At 40.3% G+C, this 13515-nt stretch overlaps 1 protein-coding gene across 5 annotated transcripts in view; it reads left to right on the top strand.

Annotated features, from left to right (window-relative positions):
* Window positions 1–7126, top strand: part of PRDM15 (PR/SET domain 15) — a 48667-nt gene extending 41541 nt beyond the window's left edge. For all 5 annotated transcript variants that reach the window (XM_048493729.1, XM_048493728.1, XM_048493727.1 and 2 more), the window contains 3 exons: window positions 2200–2280; window positions 3260–3469; window positions 5506–7126. In XM_048493729.1, coding sequence (XP_048349686.1) covers window positions 2200–2280; window positions 3260–3469; window positions 5506–5985 — 771 coding nt within the window. In that variant the 3' untranslated portion in view covers window positions 5986–7126. The remainder of the gene's footprint in view (window positions 1–2199; window positions 2281–3259; window positions 3470–5505) is intronic.
* Window positions 7127–13515: the final 6389 nt, after the last annotated feature.

Below are 13515 nucleotides of genomic sequence, written 5' to 3'. Positions count from 1 at the left end.
CCTGCAGGATCTCAATGAGTTCCGCAGGGCCTGTAAGACTGAGCTGTTCCGCCGGGCCTTTGGGGAGGCTGGCCGCTGATGGCCCCCCTCCTTTTATAACATCTATGGATCCTTTATAACATCAGTGGATCCTGCCGTCCCCCCTCCCTCTCTTTTTAGGAGATTTGATTGTAGGTGCCATCTGTTATGCTGATTTAGTGTGCTGCGTTTTAATGGGGTGGGGTTTATTTTATATAGAGCCAAATTAATTAATATTTAATTTATTTTAGTCTTGATTTTATTGTGCTCTATTTACGCTTGTTGTTCACCGCCCTGAGCCCTCTGGGGGAGGGCGATGTGTGTGTGTGTGTATAAATAAAAGATATTGTATCGATTATTGGTGATGCTCTACAAAAGTATGTGATTATGTAATTAGGGAGAGGCTGAGAACTGAAATTAGCTAGAACAATGTGCAGCTTTCCGTGCCACAATCTCTTCTTCAGAGAAATCCTCTCTGGAGGGCAGCAGATGGTGGACACAGGAAGAAGGTATGATTTCACAGCCTTTCCCCACTCCTTACTGAGACAGAGTGATATTGGGTGGTCATAATGAGGTCCACAAAGTAGAACTACAGAGTCAGGCTGCAGATCTGGCTAAATGGCCAACTGCATAACCGCTTATTCAGGTGTAGTAAGCAACTGTCTAGCAGCCATTCAGGAGATGGAGCACAGTTATCATTATCCTCCACATGTGTAAAATCAGATTATGTCATTGAGGCAATTATTTGGGACCCAGCAGCTCTAGTGAGTGGATCTGATACAGTGCTCCAATTAAAGAAGAAAAGGAAGGCAGACAGAATCTCCTTTCCAGAACTTTTATTTCCCTTACAAGACATGGAAAATGCAAGGTTTTGAGGGGGGGGGGGGATTGACCCACCAGCTCTGATACAAACTAGGATCAGTAACGAGTGTGTCAGCCATTTGACTTTTAGAAGCTGCCTTCTGCTTTTTCACTCCACTGTTCTCTAGATTTTTACTTTCACTTTTTCTGGACGCTTTCCCTCTTTGGGCTTTCTGTATTTCACTGGATCTCCAGCATGATGGATAATTAATGCAGATCCATCTTATGTGTTTGTATACAATTATTCCTTTTTCTTGTGTTCTTCTTTTTCCATTCTTTGTTGCTATGTTATTATGTTATATTTTTAAAAATTAATTATGTCTAAAAAAAGTTAGACTAAGGAAGCAGCCAATTGCGGACAGTCATTCCTGACTTTCAGCATCCATGAACACTTCCTAGAAGCGGTGGGTGACAATGTTTATAGTTGTTTACATTCTGCTTTAGATTCTACTTCCTCCCCAAAGCTACTTATTCAGCACTGACCCACTGGAGCAAGTCAGAAGCTTCTGAACCTTCCTGTGTTGTAATTAGTTAAACACTGTATGCTAAGCAATTACAAAGGAAAGGTTGCTGCCTGGTTATACAACATTTGTTTCTGCTCAAGTGGCAACATGACAGCTGTTGTGCAATCTTGTCCTTTCCGAAAAAATATAAGCATGTATAAACTCTTAAATAGTTAAAGCCTTGCTATGAGGCAGTGGTTGCTGTTGTTCAGTCACCAGTACAGGTGTTTGCTGGACTCATTCCAAGAAACCCACAGTGCAATCTTATACAGAGTTGCTCCATTCGAAGCCCATTGAGAAGAATGTTGGGTGAGACCATGGCTCCGTGGTACAGCCTCTGCTTTGTATGCAGAGCCCCCAGGTTCAGTCTTCAGCAATTCCAGTTAAAAAGGTGAATTGAAACCTAGATGCTCTGAGACCTGGATGCTGCCAGAGTAGACATTGCTGATCCTCATAATTTAACTCTTTATAGGGCAGCTTTGTGGGTTCACGTGCAAGACTTGATCAAATTCCTACAGTGATTTTTTCATGGATGAGAGAAGAGATTAGAAGTTCTGTTTCTCATAACCAAACTTGGCATTCGGCTATTATGTCATGTTAGCTATTGTAAATCAGTCGGTCAATCAGTTTATTTGCCGCCTTTTTCAAAACATAGAATTTAAATGGTGTAAGTTACTTAAGGGCCGAGGGAAGTGAACACTGTTTCACTAAATCTACTGCACTGATATGGCCAAATAAATGTAATATAAATCCATTTGCATGATGTTACATCTTAATACTGTTTTGGATTATCAGTTTCTTAAATTTTATTTTTCAGGTGCTTTCAGTTAGGATTGATGACTTAGAACAGCTCCCAGAGACCACTACAGTGGATGCTTCTTCTATAGGAATTGTGCAGGTAAAACTGATCAGAGACAAATGTGATTTTTAAATACAAATTCCTATTTCTCTTCCTGTATATGTTGGATACTTTTATGGTATAAAAGAGGGATGGGAACCTTTTATGCTGTATGTATGTTGATATTTAAGTCTTCAGGAATCCTAGATTTCATTTTAAAATAAATATTTCTCAGTCTTGTGAACTAAGAGATACCTTTGAATTTGCCATACAAGATGCCCACCATGGGCAAGCAGTTTCACCAGTGAACAGCTGCTGAACAAAAATAAAAGCATATCCATAACTTGTATGATTAATCAGGTGTCTTGAAATTCTTCTGGCACTCTTTGCATGTTTAAGTCACAGCACCCAAAGGCTTAAAATCCATTCACGCCAGTTCAATTTCCCATTGGTCATCAATGGTTTGTCCTTGATGAGATCCCTATTGGGACATGACCATTAAAGTATTCAATATTTTCATCTCCTAGGTCATCGTAAGAACTGTAGTTTGGCCATTTCTTTATTACAGATAATCCAATGACCCAAAAGTCTTGGACAATATAAATCACGCTAATCCCCCCCCCCCCCCATTTCCACCTTTGTGTTGAATCCACTGTAGCCAAACATTTTGCCACAGACAGTATTATAACAAAATCCATGTTAGGTAGCAGAGAAGCCAGGGAAGAAGAAGCATTAGAAGCTATCATTGGCTGAATCCAGAGAGGTTCCCAACGCAGAATCAAAAAGACAGGAGTTAAAAGAATTTGGATATTTTGCTACAGGATGCTATTCACATTAAGTTTTCCAGGATATATTCATTTTATCATCAGGTTATGTTTTAACAACATCATACCATAAAATATGAAAAGAAAGCACACTTTGTAATATTTCTGCAGATATAAATAATTCACACTGCCAATCTATTTTTACATGAAGATGTAATAACCCCAGATTGACCAGATCAGTAATATTATTGTTATTGAAAACTGTGTCCATGCAGCCAGATCTGTCTCTGGAACAGGGAGAGCAACCAGAGGGGAAGCATGTGAAGACGCATAAACGTGGCCATAAACGAAAGCATAAACCCAGTGAGGAGGAGGAAGTCCAAGTGCCTGAGGATTCTGCCTTCAGTGAATATACAGAAAAAGAAGTGGAATTCACAGGAAATGTGGGCGATGAGACCAATTCAGCTGTGCAGAGCATTCAGCAGGTAAGTGCCATGTTACAAATGGTTTTGGAGAAAGCATTAGTTCAAAATAAATGGGAGATGTTGGAACTGTTAAAAGATTCTAACAAGTATATGGAGTTTGCCTTAGGCTGTTTATGTGACAACTTATGCAATGCCCTTCATTATGGTGAATGGAGGACAGAAATTCATAATGGAGGACAGGATTCATAAAAGGCATGCTGTGTCTGAATGTGAGTTCCCCCTCAGTAGCTAAATCCATTCCCCATGTGAGAAAATAATTGGCTGCATTTTATAAATATCCACTTACTTCCTTTTGATGACACTGGTAACCCTGGCATTGTGGAGTGATAGTGGGGAAAACTTTTTGCCCATCTACCAGAATCTCAAATGTAGCAACCTTTTTTTTCATAAAAGTCAAAGAAAGTCAAACTATGAAATCCTGGCTTGTTCCTGCCTTTGCCTAATCGCCTCATCCACCTCAGATCTGTCAACCTCATGGTCAAGTCACCCAGGACTCTTGGTAAGACAGCGAAGCCTAGTTTGTCCCATCGCTTACCCTTTAATTCCAATTTTATTTGGAATTATCATTCTTATTATTAATAATGTTATCGCACCCTTCCTGAGTAAAACTGGGCTCAGCATAGCTAACAAAACAGAAATACAATTAAAATAATAAATCTCATATAAATAATTAAAACATTATATTACCAATAAAGAAGAGTTTGGATTTCTACCCTGCTTTTCTCAGCTGTAAGTAAGAGCAGCTTAAAAACCCCTTCCCTTCCTCTGCCCAGAATAAATACCTTGTGAGATAGGTGGAGTTGAGTGTGTTCTGAGAGAACTGTGTGTCTAGCCCAAGGTCACACAGCAGGCGTCATGTGTAAGAGTGGGGAAACAAACCCAGTTCTCCAGATGAGAGTCCACCCACTCTTGATCACTACACCACACTGGCTCTTAGCAACAATAGTGGCACCCCAGTCATGACTCTCAGATGATGGTATCATTTCCAGGTTCCGAGAAACAATGTGTATCCAGAGTGGGGAGCCACAAGATATTAAAGGATGAACATAAGATATAGTTAGGAAAAAAACAAGTAGAGAAAAGAGGAAAAAGAAGAGGAGGGGAGGCCCACTGAGAGGGTCATTGTTGGCCTCAACCATAGGCCTTGCAGAGCATCTCCGTCTTGCAGGGCTCTGGTCTCATTTAACAGAGTTCTACTACCCTGTTTCTCCAAAAATAAGACATCCCCTGAAAATAAGACGTAGTAGAGGTTTTGCTGAAGTGCTAAATATAAAACATCCCCCAAAAGTAAGACGTAGCAAAGTTTTTGTTTGGAAGCATGCCCATCGAACAGAACACCAGAGCATGCAGCTGTGGAAAAATAAGACATCCCCTGAAAATAAGACATAGTGCATCTTTGGGAGCAAAAATTAATATAAGACACTGTCTTATTTTTGGAGAAACACGGTAGGCTGGGGCAAAGGCCAAAAATGCTGCTTCATTTGCCTGTTTTAACTTGTCAGGAATGATGAGGTAATTTAAATTAATACCAGCCACTCTTTCTACATTAGTGCTTTTTGTTTTATCTAGTGAATCTTAAGTTCAAGGAATGCAATCTAAGCTCTTTCATATTAATGTGAGTTTTACCTTTGACAGGAAATGTTTTGAATGAATCAGTGAAAAATATGAAATCTACAATGTATAAATAAATGTATTATTCAGTCCAATTGGGTTATCCAGTCTAATTATAATTACAGAAATCACTAGAACCCATGGAATGTGTTTTACCCTCTGGAACAACAATATTTTTAAAAAGTCAAATGGAAAATTTTCTCTAATCATATCAACCTCCCTTTTGCATAACATATATCTGACTCTATTCTGTTCTAATTTTTGAGTTTCCTTCTTCCTTATGAGATAGTAATTCCCCCTATGCCATCCGCAGGCAAAAACAGATATCACCAAGTTGTCTGTCACTCATAGTTCATTTTTTTTGTACTGATGATTTCTTTGGTAATTAAGGTCACTATTAAAATTTCTATTGTCTTTGTCCTCAGGTGGTGGTGACCCTTGGCAATCCCAATGTTACAGCTCCTTCTAGCTCTGTTGGTCTGACCAATATTAGCGTCACCCCTATCACCACTCCAGCGGGGACTCAATTTACAAACCTACAACCTGTAGCCGTGGGTCATCTTGCAACTCCTGAACGCCAGTTGCAACTGGACAATTCCATTCTCACAGTGACTTTTGATACAGTTACTGGTTCTGCCATGCTGCATGGCAACCGCCAAAACGATATCCAACTACAGTCACAGCCTGAAGCAACAAATCCTCAGTCAGTCGCACACTTTATAAATTTAACAACTCTGGTGAACTCAATTGCTCCGTTAGGGAGCCAGATATCAGAACAGCATCCCTTGACGTGGAGAGCAGTGCCTCAAACTGATGTCCTGCAGACTCAGACCCCGCCAACACAACCTCAGACAGGGCAGCAGCAGGTTTCAACAGAACAGCCACAGCAGATGTACAGCTATTAATTTGTACTTGAAAGAAGATTCCAAACTGTGAATGGGCTTGAATGAGCCCAGGGGCGCTTAGCAGAATCAAGTGCTGGATACCAAACAGAAGTGGAAGGAGGGAGCTTAAAGGCTGACAAGTAAGGTGGTGTTGACACATCAGTTTAACATACAGAGGCCTTAACAGTCTCCTGTTCTCCAGACACCACCCTGTTCATACAAAAGGTGGTTAGCCAGTCTGGACTAGTTGGTTTGGAGTGCTGAGGCCTTACAGAGGGATTGTAATACATTTGACAAACAAGGTAGAGAAGTAAGAAAAAGAAAACACAGCTGCAGTGTTTTCAAAAATCACAGTGAGTTAGGATCCAGTAGTCTGGCTATGGAACGTAAGAGCATAGTTGAGCAGAAAGAAATGCTTTGTTTTTTTCTAGCTTAGACAGTCCTGTATCTAATGGAAAAAATAAATGGGTGGCAGTAGGGTGGGAATTGTCTGTGATGTGAAGTGCACTTCATTTCATTAACCATTTCCATTTTTGTGAAAGAGAAGCCTGCTTCAGGGAGACGGTGGTGGGGAATCTCGGCTGAAAAAAGCCAGCCTGATATTAGAGCAACATTTATGGTCTTATAAGAACAAATTAAAACTTGCTTCAAGCTTATGGTGGATGAAATGCCTATAAATTGATAGACTTATTCCCAGAACTGTTCTTTCAATAAAAATTACATTTAGTTAGTAGCCTGGAGAGCAGTATTTCCCATTGACACTGAGTTTGCTAGTTGACTGTGAATTCACCAGTAAATCTTCTTCTATCATGTAACAAACACATATTTGAATAAAGGCATTTTTCCCTTTGCACATTCTGTGATCTTGGGGGATATTTGCAAATTAAAGGGCATTTTCTAATTACTTAATGTATTCTTTAATTCTTCCACTTGTAATAACTAATGCATGGATTGTGCTCAAAAAATAAATTCCAAACCCCACAGCAACATATACTTACCTGGGTGCAAACAGTAATGTTCCATTTATTGAAATATTATGGTGACCACAAGGAGGCAGCCTCAACTAGTGCCTTGCTCTGCACAAAAAGGAGAAGGCAAAGGCCTTTCGCTATGCCTAAGCTGAAGTTGACATTTCTGCCATCTAATAAACATACCTACCAAATCTTGGGTTTAGTCTTCTATGATTTAGTAATTATTGTATCCTCAAAAAACAACGGGGAATAGCCTAGCAGTTGCTAAGGAAGAATGGATAAAAGCTCATCTTGCCTCTGCATTTGTGACCAGCAATTCTTTCTAGCCAAGGGATGAAGAACTTAGTGTGTCTGAAACATTATGTGTCTTTTGCCTAGTATATTTCCTCATAAATTGACTCACAGTCACATCTGTTAATATTTACAAGACTCTCTTTTGGCCTAACAAAAGGCTGTAAAATGAATGCTACAAAATTGTAAAACACAAAACCATATAATTGGAAATGAGTTAAACTGAGACATATAATAGGAAACGAATTAAACTGAAAATTGTATTTTTCACTATCACCATTTAAATTCCTTTCCTCACTCTATATTCCATATTTCCTTCATTTACTATTTTCTAGCCATTCTACAAGGACGGATGCTTTACAGGGAGAGAACCACTACGCGTTATCCTTGACTTGCCTTCATATTAACTGCTATGTCAGAAGCTGGAACTGTGTTCATAACCAGTCCCCAAACTCTCACTATAGCCTAAGGCTCCTTGAACCCTTTTTATCACTGCTGTTTGTTAGGTAGGAAGTCCCATTGTACTCCTCCTCTGCCAGATGTCCTTTCCAAATTGATGGTACAGCCTCTTAGCTTACTTCCTCAACAAATTCTTTCTATCTGATTAGATAGTGCCATATTTGAAAGAAAGGGAGAGTGCACATCACAGTATTCAGACATGACATCAGCCCCACATTTTGCTCCCCGAGGTCCCCAGGTCTTGGGAAGGGAGCTGAGGGCCAGGGCCAGTGGTTGGAATGTGGGGGACACACTTCCAACCAATTGGCACGAAGAACTCACTTTGTGAGCCCTGCGCACCCATTGGTTGAGGGTTCGTGTTGGACATTCCAACCCTTAGTGAATTATGTATGTGTTCTATAGCTCTTGGTAAGCACAGGTCTGAACCAGGCAATGAAGGAAAAGTGTCAAGCAGGGTCACAGAGAGGGGCTGGTCTTCCCTACTCTGCTGGCTATATGTGTCCTGATAGAGAGGGCCACCTGCCAGTTACTTCAGAACAAGATCAGCTCTTTTGTCTCCTAGAACTTTTCCCAAGGCAGTTTAAAACTTTCCCTTCCTTTTCTTTCGACCTGTTCGTCCCCAGGGTTTATGGACATATGATAGAGCCCTGTGAGCCAGCTCCTTATTTTCTCTTCCCTACAGTTAGGGAGCATCATAAAGTTTCAATTGAGAGAAGCTCATTACCATGAGTACGACACATGTCATTATCTGCATTGCTGTGTCATTTCATTATGTCATTTCATTATGTCATCTAAATAATATTTTGCTTTTTATTCTTTATTTAAAACTTAGGTGGCAATTTATTCCTTGTAAAGTTATTTCCTATTTTTATTTTATCCTTCCTCTACTGAGCTCATTCTCCCCTCTGTTTTATCTTCTCAATGACTGTGAGGTGAAGTTAGGCTGAGAAAGAGAGACGGGTTAATAGCCCCAAGGTCACACAGTGAGCTTCATGGCTGAATGGGGATGTGAATACCGTTCCCATTATTAACCTGATGCTCCAGGTTATTTCATGTATTTTATTATTATCCAGATGACGACAAGGCAAGAGATATCCTCTTTTCAAGCCTAAGTTGTTGGCAAAATAATGTTCAGGTGCTATTTTCAAAAAGGTTTTGAAATAAGATAAATTCTGCATTGACAATACAACATTCTGTACCCTTTATACATTGCATTTAACCAAATCTGATTTCTTTTTAATTTAATTTAATTAAAATTAATTTAATTTTACCTTCCCCCCCCTATAATTTATATTACTTTACACCACTTCTGCCTAGTTCTCATGGCAATGACAGAACTTTGGGCCAAACTTCAGACACTATGTGGGGACTCTTGAGAGCAAAGCCTTCCTCACATAAAAGAAATCTCTCCACAAAGAAAGTAAGAAGTGTTCTAAGTTAGTTTTTACTTGTTTGGTTTTATAAAATATGGAGGAAGTTCACTATGGCACAGCATTCAATCTTGTGCTCCCACCTGAAGTATTAGAACTCAGACACTAACTTGCCACCTCAGAATTACACCGTGATATGATGAAATGTGTATTAACAGGCATCATTTAATTAGACAAGGGACCCTCTGAGACGTGTAGAAGCCTCATTGCATCATTCTTCTGACTTCTGAAATTTCAGGTAAGCACTGTCCACAAACTTGGCATGTATAGCTTAAATTAAATATGATTTACAGTGGCTAGTGTCTGTTCTATCAAGACCAGAAGATAATAGCATTATTTCTTCCTTCTTTCATTGCAGATATCTATACCAGTCGTTCCCAGCCTGGGATCTAGGCATCCCTGGGGCCACAGAAATATTGCAAGGGGTCTACAAATCAATACATCCACGAAGCACTGATCTTTTTGTCATTATGAATTTTCTCAATCCATGGATACAACTATTACTTACAACTACTAACATGTGTGGGAGGAGGGATGAACAACATTTTTGATATTAACAAGGGGTCTTCGTATTCTGGAAAGTTGGGAGCCACTGATCTATCTATACTTACGTAGGAGTTAAATTAATGCTGACATGCCTTTCTTGTTCTCTAAGATTCAGCTCTTGTACATAGCTAATGAAGGCAACAGCGATATGTAAGACAGGGTGAGTCACGCAAGAAGTATTTCATGTGTTTGTTTTACGGTGTATGAAGTCAAGATCTCCTAATTTTAACCAGACAAGCTTTAAAGAAATCCTTGTCTGCATGAACAAGGTGGAATCAAGCCCAGTGAGTCTCTATGTGTACTAATACAAGTTAAAACTACTTGCAAAACCAGAAGAAAGAATGGGAAACTTGCTCCTGGGGGCAAATGTATCTTATCTTCATTCCCTCTCCTCCCTCTTCTGCTATTTTCCCAGGCTGTGCACACAGATCTCAACATGCTCTGAATTTTCCTGCAGGCATAGCTTATTCAAGTGGTTATTTGAGTGAAAAGCTGGGTTAGGAGAATGAAAGCTTCCATGAGCAAGAAGCAGTGTCACGGTCTTCTTCTGGTATGACAGTCTGTATGTAGCACAGCATATGTCATGGGATAAAAAGGATTTGTATAATGTTTTCATGTTATGTTTACAATCATTCAAGGTTGTCTTATTCACTCTGTAGACTGATTTACTCTCTAATTAGAGTTTCTACCGTTTATGAACTAACAGGATCTAATGAATGGAAGAATGCCTGTTGTCCTATCGCAGGGGTAGGGAACCTGCGGCTCTCCAGATGTTCAGGAACTACAATTCCCATCAGCCTCTGTCAGCATGGCCAATTGGCCATGCTGGTAGGGGCTGATGGGAATTGTAGTTCCTGAACATCTGGAGAGCCGCAGGTTCCCTACCCCTGTCCTATCTCAACTCTGTAGTTTATGGAAAATTTTTATTCCTTAACATATGGGATAGCTGAGTGCTTTGTATGGAAATGAATTACAGCTGTTATTGCCACTGCCAATTCTTGTGGAGACTAGTTATGTAAGCATTCCTAACAAGTTACTAACCAAATTTGGGTGGGGATTGAGGCCACATAATATTTGTCCTTTGTGGTAGGAACTGTGTGAAAATTCTGGGAGTTAATAACAAAAGTCTTATAGCCATGCAGTGCCATCTTAAGCAGCAGAGCTACAGTGTTCTGAGCCCATTGACTTCAGTGAACTTATATGAACCTTTAATGTAACATTATCTTCATTTAATTTCATGGAGATGAGTGAGAATAATGCAAGAACAATTTAAAAATTGCTGTCAATATATATATACATCCTCCACAGTCAGTTGTGTGACTTTTAAAAGTACCACAGGAACAAAATGGTACATTCCTGTAGGATCCAACCGGATGTAAAAAGTGAGGAAGGCAAAAGAAGGGGAAGACCAAATGTGCCCTAACACAGGGGTCTCCAAGTGTTATGTTTAGAATGCTTGTGCAGGTTGGTTGGTGCAACCACAAAATAGCTGCCACAAGAGGCAGAACCAGCCATGCAGAAGAAGCCTACATGCAGGGGAGAAGATGGATAATGTTAAAAATACACTTGGAAAGAAGAAGAAGAAGAATACAGAACACCACCAACACTGTGGTGGCAACTGCCACTGAAACAACTGCTTGGCCAACCAGATTTCCAATGCCCAGTCAGAAGCCTTTGCTGGCAAGCACCCAATCAGTTTCTTTTAAAAAACTTGGTGGGCACCATGCAACTACAGGCACCAGGTTGGGGACCCTTGCGCTTGCATTTTACTTGTGAATTGTACACTACCTCCAATCTTCCCGGTGCCACTCACTGTTGAGTCCTGCTTCTAAGCTGTCCATTCAGTCACAGCATCAGCCAGCTCTTTTTCAGTGGCAGCCTGCATCCTCACAAAATGTCCCTCCCAAAGAAGAGCTGCCAATTCCTATGTCATCTACTGTTAAGAAAAAAATTAAAAAGTTATTTTCATGTGGTTGTTTGGCAGTTAATTTCATAAGCAAGGTGTTGTATTGTGTTCTTACGGTCTTTTAAAAAATCTTAATGGTCTGTTATCTGTGAATCAGAGACTTTTTTGTAAATTGCCTTGAATCTCCATTGTCAGTGGAAAAGATAGTATCTAAACATTAAGAAATGGGGGATTCAAGGATTATTCTGTGCACTTGGGTAGGTGAAAGTGGGATAAAGCTAAAAAAAATCCTCTGTGCTAGTCATTCACACAAAATGACGTAAGGTTATGTATAAGCATCAAGACAAAACATGGTTTGCTTGAACTGTGGTTTGTGCATAAAACTCTCGTTAGTCTATCAGTCATAAGGCCATTCACGGCTTGGGACCATCGTATCTTCGAGACCGCATCACCCCATATGTCCCTAGGCGGCCTCTTCGATCAGCGGAGGCCAACCTACTGGTGGTCCCTGGCCCCTCGGCAATGCGGCTGGCCTCCACGCGGGCCAGGACTTTTACAGCCCTGGCCCCGGCCTGGTGGAACGCTTCCTCCAGCGCTGTCCGGCTCTGCGGGATCTGGAGAGTTCAAGGCCTGCAAGACGAGTTGTTCACTGGCCTTCGGAGGATCCAGCCATTACCCCATTTTTGGCCTCTGGACACCTAGGGCCGTATCACACCACACTCACATGCCCCTCCACCATGGGGTGAGGGTTTTATTTATTATTTTTTATTGACATGCTGGACTACCACTGCACTTTGAACCTTAACTTAAACTTAGATTTGGGTTTTAAATTGTAAATGTATTAGGAGTTTTACTGCTGCTTTTAAATGCTATTTAATACATTGTTTTAAATGCTGTACACCGCCCAGAGCCCCCAGGGGATGGGGCGGTATAAAAATCGAATAAAATAATAATAATAATAATAATAAGTAAAAAGTTCTAGTTTATACATCATTGCCAGACTGACTGCTTCTTGCCACGTTTCAACAAGCAGGTCATCTCCCCTGTACTGCCAGCTCTGCAGCTGCAAGGACCAATCCTACTCAACAAACTGAATTCAGATATAATTGTAATATTTCTGGGTCCACAAATATACCACAAGAATTAAGAACGTTTTAAAACTATGTTTATATGAACAGCAACCTAATACCCTGCACAAAAGTATCTTAGTCTCATTCTAGAACTCAACTAAGGTAACGTGTTAGGGTTGCCAATCTGGACTCGAAAATCCCTGGAAGTGTGTGCGTGGTTATAGGGAGACTGGGATGGATGACTTTCAGGGAGGAGGTCCAGAAAGGATATAATGCCATAGAGTCTACTTGCCAAAGCGATCACTTTCTCCAGGTGAACTGATCTTTGTAGACTGCAAATTACTTGTAGTTCTTGGAGAACTCTGGGGCCCATCTGGGGACTGGTAAACCTATGGGATATCAGAGCAAGCCCATAAACTTCCAATTCATGTACATTGTTAAGATAAAGTATAGAGAGAATGTATTAAGTAAGAATAATTAATTGCAGCCACATGAGGAGTGCTAATTTAGCCATGTGCTGAAGAAGAACAGTGAAGTAAATAGTTTCCTCTATGCCATTTTCCTAATGCAAATTGATCCCATCTTTGAGATATTTGCTATGTAAGGGTGGGGACTGGGGATACAGATAGCATATAGAAACCATTCGGTATGATTATTATAGAGTTGGGAATAAATGTCATGAAGCCTGAATTAGCTAAACTGCTGCTTCTTTTGATCCTGAAGAAATCAGGCACATATTTCTCCAAGTTTCAAGAGTTCTGTGCAGCTCAGTTGTTTGCTATCTTAGCCAAACAGAGCAGATAAAAAGATTATCTGAACAAGTTTGGACCCTGTTTCTAAAGTACCTTTCATCTCTGAATAACCTAAAAACAATGGCT

Source organism: Sphaerodactylus townsendi, linkage group LG04 (assembly GCF_021028975.2).
Source record: "Sphaerodactylus townsendi isolate TG3544 linkage group LG04, MPM_Stown_v2.3, whole genome shotgun sequence".
Classification (NCBI taxonomy): Eukaryota; Metazoa; Chordata; class Lepidosauria; order Squamata; family Sphaerodactylidae; genus Sphaerodactylus; species Sphaerodactylus townsendi.
The sequence above is the reverse complement of the archived record's forward strand: the minus strand, read 5'-3'. Positions and strand labels throughout refer to the sequence as shown.